This window comes from Vombatus ursinus, unplaced genomic scaffold, assembly GCF_900497805.2.
Source record: "Vombatus ursinus unplaced genomic scaffold, bare-nosed wombat genome assembly UNPS02014198.1, whole genome shotgun sequence".
Lineage (NCBI taxonomy): Eukaryota > Metazoa > Chordata > Mammalia > Diprotodontia > Vombatidae > Vombatus > Vombatus ursinus.
This window is the reverse complement of record NW_020953976.1, coordinates 759,650-776,122: the sequence shown is the minus strand read 5'-3', so window position 1 is coordinate 776,122 and position 16,473 is coordinate 759,650. Positions and strand designations below refer to the sequence as shown.

Genomic DNA, 16,473 nt, shown 5'->3' with positions numbered 1-16,473 from the left:
AGATGATCTCTGACTGAAGGTCTTCCCACAGTGGGTTCATATTTTAGCTCATGCCCAGAATGAATTTTCTGATGTCTAAAAAGCTCAGTACTCCATTTGAATGTCTTTCCTCATTCATTAGAGTAATAAGATTTCTATCTAGTATGAATTCTCGGATGGGAAAGAAAGGACTGTTGCTAGAAGGTTTTACCACATAGATTACATTCATAAGGTTTCTCTCCAGTGTGGATTCTCTGATGTACAATAAGAGATGAATGGTCTCTAAAAGATTTGTCACATTCATGACCTTTATGAAGCTTCTCTCCAGTGTGGATTCTCTGATGCAGAGTAAGACTGGAGCTGTGTCTAAAAGTCTTTTCGAATAGATTACAGTCATAACGTTTCTCCAGTGTGGATTCTCTCATGGTCAATAAGACTGGAGCTGCATCTGAAAGTCTTTCCACAACGATTACATTCATAAACTTCCTCTGGTGTTCCCCACAACATTGGATCATTGGAGCTCTCTTTCTCTCTCTCTGAAAGTTTTTCGACATTGAATATATTCTTATGATTTCTCTCCAGTGTGGATTCTCTGATGTTTAGCAAGACCAGACCTGCCTCTGAAAGTCTTACCACATTGATTACAGTCATAAGGTTTCTCTCCTGTGTGGATTATTTGATGATCAGCAAGACTAGAACTGCATCTGAAAGGCTTTCCACACTGATTACATTCATAAGGCTTCTCTCCAGTGTGGATTCTCTGATGTATAGCAAGACCAGAGCTCCTTCTGAAAGCCTTTCCACATTGATTACACTCATAACGTTTTTCTCCAGTGTGGACTCTCCGATGTATAGCAAGAATGGAGCTGCATCTGAAAGTCTTTCCACATTGATTACATTCATAAGGTTTCTCTCCAGAGTGGATTCTCTCATGTTCCAAAAGATTATAGTGCTGTCGGAAAGTCTTTCCACATTGATTACATTCATAAGGTTTCTCTCCAGTATGGGTTTTCTGATGCACAGCCAGATTGGAACTTCTTCCAAAAGTCTTTCCACATTGATTACATTTATAAGGTTTCTCTCCAGTGTGGATTCTCTGATGTTTACCAAGACTAGAACTGCATCTGAAAGCCTTTCCACATTGACTACATTCATAAGGTTTCTCTCCAGTGTGGATTCTCTGGTGTTTAGTAAGATTAGAACTGCAACTGAAAGTCTTTCTACATTGATTACATTCATAATGTTTCTCCACATTGTGCATTCTCTGATGATGACTAAGATGCGAACGCTGTCTGAAAGTCTTTTCACACTGATTACATTCATAAGGTTTCTCTCCATTGTGGCTTCTCTGATGTACAATAAGGGATGAGTTTTCACTGAAAGCTTTACCACCCTTATGACACTCATGAGATTTCACTCTAGTGTGAATTCTCTGGTGGGAAATAAGGGATGACTGTCGCCTGAAGGCCTTTTCACATTGCATACATTTATGTAGCCTTTCACTAATATGAAATTTCTGATGGCGAACAAGGGATGACTGTTGCTTGAAGGCTTTACCACATTCATTACATCCGTAATATATTTTTCCATTTTGAATTTTCTGGTTGTCAATGAGCTTTGAATTACAACTAAAGGTCTTATCATTCTCATTACATATATAAAGCATTTCTCCAGTGTGACTTTTCTGATGTCTAATTAGGTCTGAATTCAAGCTGAAGGCCATCTCACATTGATTACATTGATAAGTTTGCACTTCAGAAGACTTCTCACGGGACTCAACAAGGCCCACCTGTTCCGTAAAGCATTTCCTATTTTTACTATCCCAAGAACAGCTATTCCCTGAGGTCCTTTCCTTACAGCGAATTAGGACTGAACATTGCCTGAAACTCTTTCCATCTTTATCAAATTCACAGTGACTCTTTTGTTTTTTCTCTTTCTTGATATCAGAGTTACAAGTTTCCTTCAAATTGAGGTTGCAGTGACCATAATTCCTGAATCTCTGCTGTCGGGATTCATCCACAGAAATGCTCAGTTTGGCAGTAGTATCCCTCAATTCAAGCCTCGTCTCTCCATCTGAAGGAAAAAAACAAACGTGTGTGTGTGTGTACACACAACTGGACACACAAACATATATACAAATCTATACTTTTCTCTCCACTGGCATAAAGTTAACAGATTTATTATCTATTTCCTAGGGAAAGAGAAGAGTCTTTGAACTTAAGTGGGCAGAATTAATCATTTGAAAATACCATTAGCTCACATCCCCAGGATGTACAAAGAGCTTCACATACAACAATACCGGATCCTCACAACAAACCTGAGACACAAGCAAGCCCAGCATTCTCGTTACATTCACAACTCGGGCCAGGAGCTCAGATGGCCGAGTGACCTGACTAGCATCACTCAAACCCTGTGACTGGGTGTGTTCTGTCCTCAGTATTAGATGGCCTTTCTCCATTGCACTTTTTTTTTTAAAGAATAACCATTTTATTATTGCACGTTCCCTTGTTTGTATTTGTAAGTGTGTGTGTAGTTTCAATAAGTGCCCAGTAGGACACTTGGCGTGTCTTTACTGTCATCTTAGAGACGTTGCTACACAAGTGTGAGTTATTCCCAAATGAATAGTATGAGAAATATACTTTAAAAAATTAATTTGAGTTCAGTTATTTTTGAAGTGCATATTTGGTTGGATTTTTAATGCTATGCTCATCACATTCTGTAGTAAATTTGATTGTGCTTATTAAAAATGGTGATTTCTGTTTTGCACTTAGCTGTTTGAAAAAGAGTTTCTTTGGGAAGGCATCACTTAAAGGTCCCTGATTGTAAGGACAGGACCAATGTCTCCCACTGGAATAGAAGGCTGTAATTGCCAAGTACCAGAATTCAGCCCTTAAACGATCAGTGCCATCTCAGTCTTTTGGAGATTACTTTCCTTGTCACTGATTGTATATACCTTAGTATCATTGTCCTTCGGTGGTTATGTCAGCATATTCACAGAGGTTAACATTATGATTCATTGACATAAGTCTTAGATCTTTGCCTGAGCCTCAGATAAGGTACACACCTCCTGAGAGCCAGTGACAGGATTTGAATATCCATCTTCCAAATGCATCCGGTACTCTGCACAGTGAGACAAGCTGCCTAAGGTTGGGGGATGCAGTCCAGCCGTAGGTACAGAAACTGGAGATCTGGTAAGCTGCTCTGACTGTCAGATGGATGCCTGGCTGCTGAGGAGTCTTGGATCCTATTTATTGGTGATTACTAGCCTTGTTGATAAATTGATTGTGCTCAGACCTTTGTGCCCCAGTTTCTATTTATTACAGATTTTTATTATGACAGATGTGCCATTTGTGGCACATATAGTAAGTATTTACATTATTCCATTACCGTTATTCCATTACCATAACATCTACAAACATAGTTTAATTTCCCTGATGATCCCTTTTATCTTATCCTTACTTTTTCTTTTCTCATGTCTAAGAACACATCATGACTGTCAACTTTGGTTTTTGTATTCATTTGAAGCATACTTCTGTTCTTGTTTATTACTTTTTTAGGATAGCATTATCTACTTTTTTAATGTATCTTTGAATTTTCTCCTTCCTAATTAAAAAAAGAAAAACCAAAATCCTCAGAATAAACATGATAAAAAAAAAAGCCAACCATTTCCAAGGTCCAAAATATTCTCTTATAGTAGACTTTGAGTCTATCACCCTTCTGTCAGGAAGTGAACAGCATGCTTCACTGTCAGTCTTATAGCAGCCCTTCCTATTGTGTGATTGATGAATCCTTTCAGGATTCACAGTAATGGTCTAAGCTGGGGTTTGAGCTAAAAATTCTTTAATGAAACATTGAGCTGAAATTGCCCAATTTTGTTATAAATATTTTTAAATAAAATAAATGTAAATATATAAATTTTCCACTGGAACAACAAGCATGTACATGTTTCAAGCTTAATGGTTTTCCTTTTGCAGTGATTCCAAACTGTCCTGATCGAGCATCCAAAGCTTTTCAGGATCAGGCAGTGATTACATCAAACTCTGACCACTTTTGATTAAGTGCAACATTTCCTTTAGTTTCTCAACCTGACATCAAATTGTTTCCCAACAGGCAGAAAGGTTTGAAATTCATGTGCAAAAATTCCCAGTGGATGGTCACAGGGAAGCCCATCTGGTCATTTGCTTTCTGTCACTGTACCAGAGTAGTTCCTTCGTTCCCAGGTTACCTTGTAAGAACATTTCATCAGCAGGGCACTCACCAGATCAAGAAGTTACAAGTATTTGCCTAAATGGAAGGCTCTTAGAAAACCATGAATACTTTACAAGCCATCTTGAAATTATCATGGACCATCACAACTCTTCTACAAAAAGAGTCTGTATAATGCTATTTTCTGATTTGAACTTATCCTTCACTTATGTTACTATTCTTCAGTCTAGCAGATAGATTTTCAAATGAATTGGTAAGCAACATCAGTCAGTCATTCAGAAGACTTTTTGTAAGTATAGCCAATGTACCAATGGTAGAAAGAAGAAAGTTATATCTCACAAGATTCTTTCCTTAGAAAGGTATATATCTATATATATCTATATATAGATAGATAGATATATAATGTATATATATATAAATAATATATATATAAATAATATATATACATATGAACGTTCTTTAAAAAAAAACAATATGTGCAATAGACCTTCAAGTACATTTATCATCTAATATACTACTTGTCATTAGCCAATAGACAAATAAACCTTTTCTATAGTACCTAGCAATTCATGTTGTTTATTTTGTTGACTGCATAGGGAGCTAAAAATAAAAAGCTCTCAACTCTCAGCAAGATAACTTGTAAAATTCTCCTCCCATTTCTCACCTCATTCATGTATGAGAAAACACTTTCACTGCATTCCGCTTATCAATCAAAATATAGCTGGTGGTGCTACAGATAGAGAGCTGGACCTGAAGTCAAGACCTGCATTCCAGAGCCACCTCAGAAACTTGCTAGCAACATGACCTTGGGCAAAACACCATACTTCAGCTTACCTCGGTTTCCTAATTTCTAAAAGGAGGATAATAAGAGCATCTGCTTCCTAGAGTTCTCATAAGGATCAAATGTGATGATGTTTGCAAAGTGCTTGGCTTCTCTGAGGCACCACATAACTGTTGGCTGTTATCACTATTAGTTTGGCTACTCTCTCCTCAATTCTGCTCTCCTTCCTGAATGGCCATTGTCCTCTCTCCTGGCGTTTACTTAGGTTGCTGTTGAACTTACTGTATTTCCACACCAAAAGACGTTCTTTCACTGGGCTCAGCTAAGACTCATCTCCTAGATTGTGAGCTCCTTAACATCAGGGACTGACTGTTACTTTCCTTATATCCCCAGAGCTTAGCACAGTGCCTAGAACACAGTAGGCACTTTATTAATGTTTATTGAAAGTCTGCCTGGGCTCAGAGCCCATACAAAGCCCTAACTTCTACCTCAATCCCTGGAATCTAGTCTCTCTCTATTGGCCGAGTGTGGGTTCTAGCCCCAGTCCTGATTTCTCTCTTCTTTCACTTTATTACTTATAAGGAGTTATCTTTGTCCTTTCCTAATGTGGATGAGAAACTGGACCAAATATTGGAGATACCAAAGGCTGCTGGAAGGTGTCCTGGAAGACACCGAGGAATCTCTACCTGCCATCTCCCCAAACTGAGGGTGCCAGTCACCTACATGAATCTGGCCGGTGATTCCCCAAGCAAAGAGACAACAATTGGACCAGAAAGATAAGGAAAGGAACTTGGGTTGGTAAGTTATGCAAGTCTCAGCCATGGATGGCTTCTAGGTAAGATACCATCTTCATTCCTACTCACTGCTGCTGAATGGAGAGAAAGAAAATCATGAAACCAGGTTGCCTGGATCCACTGCAAATTTAGGCAACAGAATCTCAGCTGGGCCCCCATAGTGGCAAGGCAATCCTTTGACAACTTCATGATTCCCCTATCCCACTCATCATAGCAGCTTTTACAAATCTTTTCATTCCTCCCCCAACCTTCTCATATGGCTTGTTCCCACCAACCTCAGCTGAGAACTTGGCCTCTTATTTCACTGAAACAATCAGATATTTACCAAGAGCTTTCTTACTTCCTTCCCAACTCACATAAATCAGACACCTTCTTTTCCTCCTTTACCCAGCATCACATGAAGAGGGGGCCCTCCTGCTTTGCAAGGCAAACTTGCCCAAATGATCCCATTCCATACCATGTACTCCCTACTCTATCATCTCCATTTTCTCACTAATTTTTAATCTCTCCCTTTCTACTAGCTCCTTCCTTAGTGCCGCAAATGAAACCATTTCCCCCCAGTCCTCAAAGAACCCTCTCTTGATCCATCCATCCCCAGTAGATATTGCCCTATATCTCTCTTTCCTTTCATGGCTAAACACCTAGAGATGGCCATCTACACTTGGGGTCTCCAACTCCTTTACTCTTGCTTTCTATAAAACTCAGTAGTCTGGCTCCAAATTTCACCCTTTAACTAAAAATTCCCTTCTCCAAAGTTACCAGTGATCCCCTAATTATTAAATCCAAAGGCCCCTTTCTTAATCCTCATCCTTCTTGACCTCTCCGCAGCTTTTGACACCATCACTCATCCCCTTTTCCTTGATACTCTCTTCTCTCTAGGTTCTGATGACACTCCTCTCTTTGGGTTCTCCTCCTACCATGTCCCAAACTAACCTCATTATCTTTCCACCAACTCTCCCATCTTCCTACTTTCCTAACACCATCCAGGTCACCCTTTCGATTGTCCAGGCTCATAAAAGAGATGCCATCCACTGCTCACCATCTCTCACTCTCATACCACCATCCCACCCCCCATCTTCAATCTTTTGGAAAGTCCTGCTGATTCCACCTTTGTAACATCTCTCACGTACACCCCCATCTCCCAACACAGCCAGTTTCTAGGTTCAGGCCCCAATTGCCTCACACCTGCCGTATTGAAAAAGCCTGCTGTTAGGTCTCACTGCCTCAAGTCTCTCCCTAGATCAGTCAATGCTCTACCCAGCTGTCAAGTTCATCTTCCTCAAGCTCCCATCTGACCACATCACTGCCTCCTCAATAAACCGCAGTGGCTCCCTAGCACCAAGATGACATATAAAATCCTCTGCTGGGCTCTTAGAGGCCTTTGTCAGCTGCCCCTCTCCTCCCTTTCCAGTGTTCTTTCATCTTACTCCCCCTCCACATATAATCCAGTAGCAAAGGCCTCCTTTCTATGTCTTGAACAGGATACACCATCTCCAGTCTCCATGGGCTTTCCCTGGCAGCCCCTCATGCCTAGAATGCTCCCCTTGGCTTCACTGAAGCCCCAGCTCAAGCCCACCTTCCAGAATGAGGCTTTTCCAACCCTCCTTAATCTAAGGGTCTTCCCTCCCTTGACTAGATGTTCTTTATCCCATACAGAGCGTGTTTTACATCGTTCTGTCCATGTTGTCTTCCCTACTGGTCCATGACTTCCTTGAGAGCAAGGAATATCCCTTGCCTTTCTTCAAATCCCCAGCACTTGATAAATGCTTGTTGACTTAAAGGTCTAGTAAACACCTTGTATCAGACAGCCTAGACCCTTTCTGGATACCTTCAGGAGAGCTCCATGACCCAAAGTTCCAAATCATGGATGTTACAGACTCATAGTTTTATCAATGGAATGGAAGTGAAAGGCCATAGTGTCCAACCCCTTCATTTCACAGATGGGGAAACTGAGGTTCAGAGGTTCAGTGACTTGCTCAGGATCTGACTGCTAAAAAGCACTGAAAAAAGAATTTTAAGTCAGGTCTTCCTGCCCCTGAGTCTAGCACTCCCTTCACTGTGACATGTAGTCATTGTTAAGTAGTTATCTTGTGATAACAGCCCTCACAGACCTGCTTTCCCCTCACTCACCTGAACAGAAGGTTCCGTGGTTTTCTTGCTCCAACATCCATGGTGCTTCCCTTTGTGCAAAATGGGAGATCAAACCTTCTCTGAGAACTGGCAGTCCTGGGCATGGGGATAAGGAAAGGATGAGGATGGAGAGACACTCGTAATTTAGTTCTCTTTAGGGAAAGGGGGCATACAGGAAGGGTCACAGGAAGGGTCACAGGAGGGGTCACAGGACTACTCAAGGATGGTTTCCATTGTATTTATGGTTAGGAGCTTTGGTGGGGAATGAGAAGGAGATCGTTTGGAAGCCACTTTGAAATCAGAAAATTCTGTTTTCTTTACTTCCATCAGAGAAGGATGGGCTGATACCATAGATTCTATTATCTAGAAATTAGGAAACAGCTGTTATTGCTGTGGAGAAAGCCTGGGGTCTGGATTCAGGAAGCTGTGAGTTCAAATTGGGTCTCAGACACTCATTAGCTAAATGCTCCAGGGGAGTCACTTAACCTCTGTTTACCTCAGTTTCCTCAACTGTAAAAATGGGCATAATTCCATCATCTAACTCACAGGCTTGCTGTGAAAATCAAATTGAATGACATTTGTAAAGAAAGCTCTTAGCACAGTGCCTGGCACATAGTAGGTATACATAAATGCTTATTCTCTTCCTTTCCTTTCCCACCATTTGGGCTGGAATTCTGGGGTGGTAAAAAGGGAGAACACTTGCTGTACTAGGCTTCTGAGAGTGAAACTAGGAACCATGAGCTACAAATCTATGCTGGTTGACAAGAAGAGCCTTCCAAAGACCTGATCCAACCCAAGGGGGAAGAGGCTGCTTTGGGAGGTAGGGGCTTCCTTCACTGTCCATCTCCAAGGAAAACCTGCCTGAGCAATCTTCGAAATCTGGCAGAGAAAATTCAGGTTCAGGGAGAGGTAGACTAGATAACCTCTGAGATGAGTTCCAAGTCCAAGATTCTTCAACACTGGCTTGATCTTTGACCTCAGGCTCCCTTGAACCAGTAAGAGACAGCTTCATGGGCAACAAAGGACACCCCAGCTCCCCATCCCACACTACAAAGACCTTTTACAGGAAAATCAGGCAGCAGGAGGACCCTGTCTCTAGGACACAAGAGATCAGCATTTTGGCCTTTCCAACCATTGATAAATGCTAGAAACCCTGCACATTAGGGAAGGAATGAAGGCAGGGACTCTTATTGTGGATTCAGATTTACCAGGGGAAGCGTCCTTACCCAGGGACAGCAGGTTCCGGGCATTCTCCACCATGACCTCTTTGTACAGCTCTTTCTGAGAATGGTCCAAAAGGCCCCACTCCTCCGGGGTGAAGTCCACAACCACATCCTTGAATGTCACCAACTCCTAAACCATCAAAAGTCATAGGACTTAGAGCTGAAAGAGACTCCAGAATTCATCTAGTCCAACCCTCATCAATTTACACGAGGAAACAGAAGCACAGAGATGGGATTTTCCCAAAGGTCCTACCCTTTATGAGTGTCAGAGCCAACACTTAAAACCACAGCCATGAAAAGCCCAATGGAATATTGAGAATATCAGTTTATATTTGCAGTTGAAATAAAATTGAGAAATGTGTTACTGGGAATTGATTCTCCCTATGGAATCAAAGAAATTATGTGTTCTATCAGAGATACATGAAGATCTCTGGAGGAGAAAGGGAGAAGGTGATGTGAAATTTATTCCTCATCAGAACAGCCATAAGTGATACGCTACAAAGAAAATTCCATAAAGAGTTGATGAGATGCTAGCAAATATTTGCTATTCTGGAGGGTGGGTGGTTAAAATGGCTCCTGTGATAAGTGAAAAGAGTGAAGAAAAGAAAAGATCTAGTTTGTTTCCTAGGTGGCTGAAATAAAGTCTTATCTAGATGAAAACATGAAAAGCATTCTTACTGGTTGTTAATCAGAATCCCGACTGAACTGAGTCATATGAGACTGTTTCCTGTTATAGGCAGTACAGTGGATAGAGTGCTGGGCCTAGAGTCAGAAAGACTTGAGTTCAAATCTGGCCTCAGACACTTCCTAGCTGTGTGACTCCAGGTAAGTTATTTAACACTGTTTGCCTCAGTTTCCTCATCTATAAAATGAGCTGGAGAAAGAAATGGCAAACCACTCTTTGCCAAGAAAATCCACTTCAAAAAAGGGGGCTAGGGGCCTGTGAAAAGTTGCACAATACTTAAAAAAGACTAAGCAAAAACAAAAATGACTAAGCAAAAACTAAGCAAAAAACAAAATCGTTATATTGAGGACCTGAGGTGGCTCTGGAATGATGTATGATAGCCAAAACATCTTATGCCTTTGCTTTATGATCACTTTCATTTGTTAATGGCATACATTCATTAATTTTGAAATTTAGTTATATAGAAATAAGAGTAACCAAGAAGGGGAAAAGAAATTTCCTTCATTTAACCAAGATGGGGGTTTGATCTAATTCCTGAGAAAGACATTGCCAGCTGCCTCATGAAAAATCGGGAGAATGAGTGGTGGCAGCCTGATGAGCCCCGGGGAGGAGGGGCTGACTAGATCTGAAAATTCGTCCATCCTTGGGCTAGGTCATTTATTTCTCCAACCTGCTCAATGTAGAACACATCTGGCCGGTGCGCTAGGAATCTGATGGTCCCATTTCCATTACAGTGATACGACTCACTTTTTTTCGAGTTTCTATTATGTTGGAGCAATTCTCTATCATGTGGATAAAATGTTTTTACCTTTTCATCATTTTGGTTTCTTCTTTTAAACAACAGATTTCTGCTCTACTTGAAATCGCATTTCATCTTTAACATCCTATCTTTCTATTATTTCTCTTATGAACAATTAAGGAATTGATTGATCTCTTCCCACTTTTTTTTCAACTAGAGCCTCTTGAATCACTGTTCTTCATTTCATAAAATTTATTCACAGGGCCCACGCTGTCACTGAAGGAAGGCAGTCCTTTGTTGATCGATAATTAAAATTCCTAACTCACTCCCAACAGAAATTTCCAAACTTCTTTTCCTTCTATTCCAAACTTTTTTCTCTCTTCCCACACCATCCTTCACCAGTGTGGGGTGGGGCCGTGAACTTCAAACATCCATTTAAGGAGAGGGCTCAGCTCATTCCTCTCATTCCTCACCTAGCTGCTCTACCTTTGAGACTTCTTTGACTGATTCATCTGCCATGTACCATAGTCTCTTACTGGGATAACCTCATACGCCCGTAATGTCTCATCAGTCATCACTACCCTCTGCCTCTCTGATTAGAGGGTGGGGCCATTTAAGAGAAGAACTCAGCTCCAACACTCCTCATTTCTCACCTGCTACACTCCTTTGGCATTTCTCATTGACTTCACTGCACCCCAGGGGCTGGGACCTTCTGCCATCCTTCTCCATTTTTCAGCTTCCTTCTGCCTGGTGTCTTCCCACATTAGATCATAGGCTCTGTGAGGGCAGGAACTGGCTCTCATTTTAAATTTGAATTTCCAGCCCCTTGGCACATGGCCTGGCACACAGTAGGTGCTTACTATTGATGGACCATTGAAGACCCAATCCCTCTCATTCCAGTACCCACCCCTTATTTTACCTTAAAAACTGAAGCCGTTCAACCTGAGCCAACTCTGCTCCCAGCCTCCTTTCAGACATCACCACCATGATGTCCAGTAGCAGAAACTCACCAGGTCACCACCACCTTCCCTCTTACTGTCAAAGGCAACACCATGCTTCCAGCAATCCAGGCATCATCCTCAACTCCCATTTCTCTCCCCCATTATCTGATCTGATGCCAAGGCCTGTGGATTGTACCTTGCAACATCTCTCAAACCCGCCCTCTTCTCCCTTCCGATACTGCAGGTCCTCATCATCTGACCCTCAGACTGCTGCGGTAGCCTGCTTCTGGGTCAGCCGGCCTCAAGGCTGCCTCCACTCCAATGCGTCCTCCATTTGGTCCACAAAGTAATTTCCCTCAACTACAGGTCTGATCATATGACTCCTCTGCTCTATAAACTCCAATGGCTCCCTACCACCTCCAGGATCAAATACAAATTGTCTTGCATTGAAAGCCCATCATGACCTGGACATAGCCTGGTATTCGGGTCTCCTTACACCTGATTTCCTGCCACCACTCATGGGTCCAATGACCCTGGCCTCCTTGCTACTCCAGAAGAAGACATTCCATCTCTCTGGGCAGGGCATTTTCTCTGGCCATCCTCCATCATTGGAATCCTCTCCTAATGGTGAGAGAATCTGAGAACAACAAAAACAAGGGCCAATGGGTTGTTTTTTATTGTATTGGGTAAATGGAGCACATGGAACTTATGCTCAAATATTGGAATGGGCGATGCTATGAAAGAAGGGCTAGATACTTATTCATTTGGTCCCCAGAGAGCAAACCAGGAACAATATGTGAGTTACAGAGAGGCCAATTTGAGCTCAATTTCTGGGGGGGGAAAAAAACCTACCCCAAACAGCTCCTAACAGTGAGAGCTGTCCCATGGTGGACTGAGCTACTTCACGAAGTGTGGGCAGCTTTCCCATCCTTGGAGGTCTTCATGTAGAGGCTGCATGACCACTTTCTTGGTCCTGGTGGGGACTCGTGTCACTGAGGTCCCTTCCAACCCTCCAGCTGTGAGCCCCAGGAGGCCTCAAGAGACAGATCAAGTGTGAGAACAAGAGAAAGATGGCTCAGGCCAGGAAGTGCCCACCATGGATTGATCGCTTACTACCAGCCAAGCTTGGCTCCGGATTCAAAGGCAAAAGGGAAAAGGTCCCAGTAGGGAAAACCACAGGTAAGGAAATAACTACCTGCAAGAATAGCTAACATTTCTATAGCCCTCTGAGGTTCCCAGAGCATGCCGACAGATGACCCTGCCCCGGCCCTGGTGCAGGCCCTCATCACCTCGCCCCTGGACTGCCGGAGCAGCGGCTAGGGGGCTGCCTGCCTCAAGGCCCTCCCCGCTCCTGTCCATCCTCCTTCAGCTCCTAAAGTGCAAGTCTGAGCACATCACCCCCAAGAGTGGGGCCCTCCTGCCTCCAGCATCAAATACAAAAAGCTGTTTGGCATCAAAGCCCTTCAGAGCCCAGCCCCCTCCTACCTTCCGGTCTCTCCCACCTTACTCCCCAACACCTACTCTGCAATCCAGCGACACCGGCCTCCTGGGTGTTCCAAGAACCAGACCCTCCATCTCTCACCTCCCAGCATGTTCTCTGGCTGCTCCTTATGCCTGGCTTTCCTTCTCCCACTCAGATTACTGACCTCCCTGGCTTCCTTTAAGTCCCAACTAAAATCCCATTTTCTACAGGAAGTCTTCCCCATCCCTTCTTAATTCTGCCACCTTCCCACTGTTAATGACTTCCTAAGTATCGCATATACTCATTTGCATGTTGTCTCACCCATTAGATTGTAAGCTCCTTGAGGGCAGGGACTGTCTTTTGCCTCTTTTTGTATTCGCAGGGCTTAGCACAGTGCCTGGCACATAGAAGGCCCTTAGCAAGTGATTTTGATTGATGATTGAGGCTCACAACAACCTGGAGAGGTGGTGCTATTATCATCTCCATTTTTACAGATAAGGAAATTGAGGCAGACAGAGGTTAAGTGACTTGTCCAGGGTTACCCACCTGGTTGACTGTCTGCAGCAGCATCTGAACTCAGTTCTTCCTAACTCCAGACCCTACTCTCTAACCACTGGGCCACCTCCCTGCCTACAAGACACATACTTTCACAGGTGAAGGCACCAGCTGCTTAGGGATCATTTCAGCTGAGTCTTGAACAAAGTCAAGGACTCTTTATTTGTTTAATTTATTCTAAATTTGATGCTCACCTCCAAAAGGGGAAATATTCCCCTAAACAAAGCAGAAGAGAAAGAGGATTGCTCAGGGGTGAAATCATGAATCACTGTCATGATCAGCTTCTTTTTAATAGTAAATGGCGACATCAACACGTTCCTTTCAAAGATGTTTGGCTTGTCTACTGTCTGTCCCAGTGTTTGCCTCCTCCCTCCCGGGAATTTTAACTAATACTCTAAAGATTCTCTTTTCTTTCTTTTTTAGGGGAATGGAGGGGAATGGGAAAATGGGTGAGGGGAGGACTATCCCTAGCTAGAGGAAGTTGGTGACTCAGTAGATAGAATCCTGGGCCTGGAGTCAGGAAGATCTGGGTTCAAATTGAGACTCAGACACTTACTAGCTGTATGGTCCTGGGCAAGTCACTTAAGCACTCTTTGCCTCAGTTTCCTCAACTGTGAAATAAAGATAATAATGCATCTACCTCAAGGTGTTGTTGTCAAAAGGGGATTTGGGGGAAAATATAACTTACTGCATTTTCTCAATTATGAGATTTATCTACCTTCCAGACCCAAGGCTCTTTGACTGGTACGGAAAGTCTCCTTCAGGACTACCTTTCCCCCATAACAAAGACACTATTCACTCCCTTCTCTTCATCCAATCGGGAGAAGGCAAATAGTAGGAGCTTAATATATGCTAATTAACTAGCTGATAAAGAAGAGACTGTTGTCTTTGGTCCCTTACAAATACAGAGCATCCTCTCTCTTTTCCAAAAAGCTGTCTCAATTTACTTATCAGTTTATTTTTATTTATGACTCAGTTTACTTAAAATGAGGAAAATAACAGTACCTACCTCCCAGGGTGGTCAAGAGGATTTAATTAGAAAATAACTGCAAATTGTTTAGCACAGTGCCTGGCACACAGCAACTGTTTTATAAATGTCAGCAATTATTCTCTGGGGCACCCGTGCATACACATAAACACATAGACATACACCACATATGTATGTAAATAAACATACCTATGTTTATCCGTGTAGACAGGGAGACACATGGATATGTGATCTGTGGAACCAAAGGACACTCCTGTCTATCCCCTACAGATGGAGTGGATACAAAAAGGGCAGTGTACCTGCCTGGCACATCCTGAGCTGCCTTATTCAGGCCGTCTCTACCAAGGTTTCTACCACTGTCTACCTGACAATTCTTACTACAGGATCAAATGGGACAACACTTATAAGGCTCGTGGCACATAGCAGACAGACTCCATGACCAGCCCCAAGCCCCTTCCATTCTTCTTAACACCCGCCTCCCCTCCACCTCCTCTCTGACCCACGGACACTGGCCTCCTGGCCGATCCTTGACCAACACCCTCCATCCCCTCACTCTCACTTCCCAATGGCTGTCTCTCATGCTTGGAATGCCCTCCCCCCTCACCTGTGCCTCCTGGCTTCCTTCCAGTCTCTGATAAAATCTACCCTCTGAAAATAAGCTTTTCCTGGTCTCCAAAACTGTTAGAACCTTCCCTCCCTCTGAAAGAACCTCCTTTCCATACTGCAGAGGGCTTGCTTGGACACAGCTGCTGACAGCATGTCTCCCCCATTAGACTGGGAGCTCCTTGAGGGCAGGAACTGGTTTTTCCTTCCTTTGTATCCAAGGAAGTTCTGAACAGTGTCTGGCACAGAGGAGACACTTTCTAAATGTTTGCTGTCTTGGCCTGAGAAACGGTAATAAAGGGAAGAGATTCAGAGAGATCTGGGGAGACACATGTGAGCTGAGGCAGTCAGTGAGCAGAACCAGGACAGTTTTGGCTGTGAGCTGAGACCAGAGCTGGGGGAACCTTCAGGCCTCTGCTCCAGGCCTGTCCAGACAAGACTCAGGTGGGAAGGGGTTTTCTTTGACCTTCAGGGGCTACAGGAGAGAGCTTGGCCACAAGAAACAGAGGGGGAGGACTTGTGTGTAGGGGGAGGGGGCTGGGCAGGCAAGAAGAGAGCAAAGCCATGATGTCCAGGGATAGAGAATGACCAGTAAAGTGGTCGCCCTTGTCAGTCACTTGTACTGAGAGAGAAGCTAAAAAATAACAAAGAGGGCAGTGACTGGGAGAGCTGGTGCTCAAGACGCCCACCTGCCACGAATCGGTTCAAAAGGCAGAAGGAGGGAGCAGGGCAGTGTGGTTACTACTGCATTCAATTCCCTGCCTATTTTTGTAAAGAAACAATCCACGGGGAAGAAAGACGGCCAGCCCCATGGACAATCCTGTCTCTGGAAACGGCCTCCTTGGCTGATGTGGGCCAAGTCTGAGGACAGAGCGCACTCACCTGGGCTGGGGGTCTGCGGCTCCCGGGGGCCATTCCCTCTGGCTCCAGGCTCCCTGCTGGGTCAGGCCTTGGTCCTCTGCAGGCTCAGCTGGCTCCACAGATGGAGATGTCTTTCCCTTCTCTTCCTAGGCAGGAGGGCGACCTACAGGGATTTCAGGGGGTGAGGTCCCACAGGAGTTACAAAGATCCTGGCCCCGCCCTTAGGGCAGAGACTCCAGCAGGGGAGGTACCTGGTAGGGTCAGGCTTGAAATGAAGATGGTCTGAATAGGAAGACTACTTCCCTCCCTGTCTTACTCCTCTCCTGCCCCATCTTTCTACAGAGACCCAGGAGCCAGAGGGGGCTTTGAGATCCCGGATGGGATGAGAAAAGTCAAAGCCTTAGTGACCCCTGAGTCAGATCCCTCCCTCCAACTGGTACTCTCCTCCTCTCCTGGCATCCCCTATCCCCAACTCACATACACACACACACACACACACACACACACACACACACACACACACACA

At 43.8% G+C, this 16,473-nt stretch overlaps 1 protein-coding gene across 1 annotated transcript in view; it reads right to left on the bottom strand.

Annotated features, from left to right (window-relative positions):
* Nucleotides 1–287: 287 nt before the first annotated feature.
* Nucleotides 288–16,473, bottom strand: part of LOC114041869 (zinc finger protein 883-like) — a 17,397-nt gene continuing 1,211 nt past the window's right edge. The window contains exons 2-5 of the mRNA XM_027860522.1: nt 15,969–16,110; nt 9,117–9,243; nt 7,891–7,986; nt 288–2,052 (exon numbers count right to left, since the gene is read on the bottom strand). Coding sequence (XP_027716323.1) covers nt 545–2,052; nt 7,891–7,986; nt 9,117–9,243; nt 15,969–16,001 — 1,764 coding nt within the window. The 5' untranslated portion in view covers nt 16,002–16,110 and the 3' untranslated portion in view covers nt 288–544. The remainder of the gene's footprint in view (nt 2,053–7,890; nt 7,987–9,116; nt 9,244–15,968; nt 16,111–16,473) is intronic.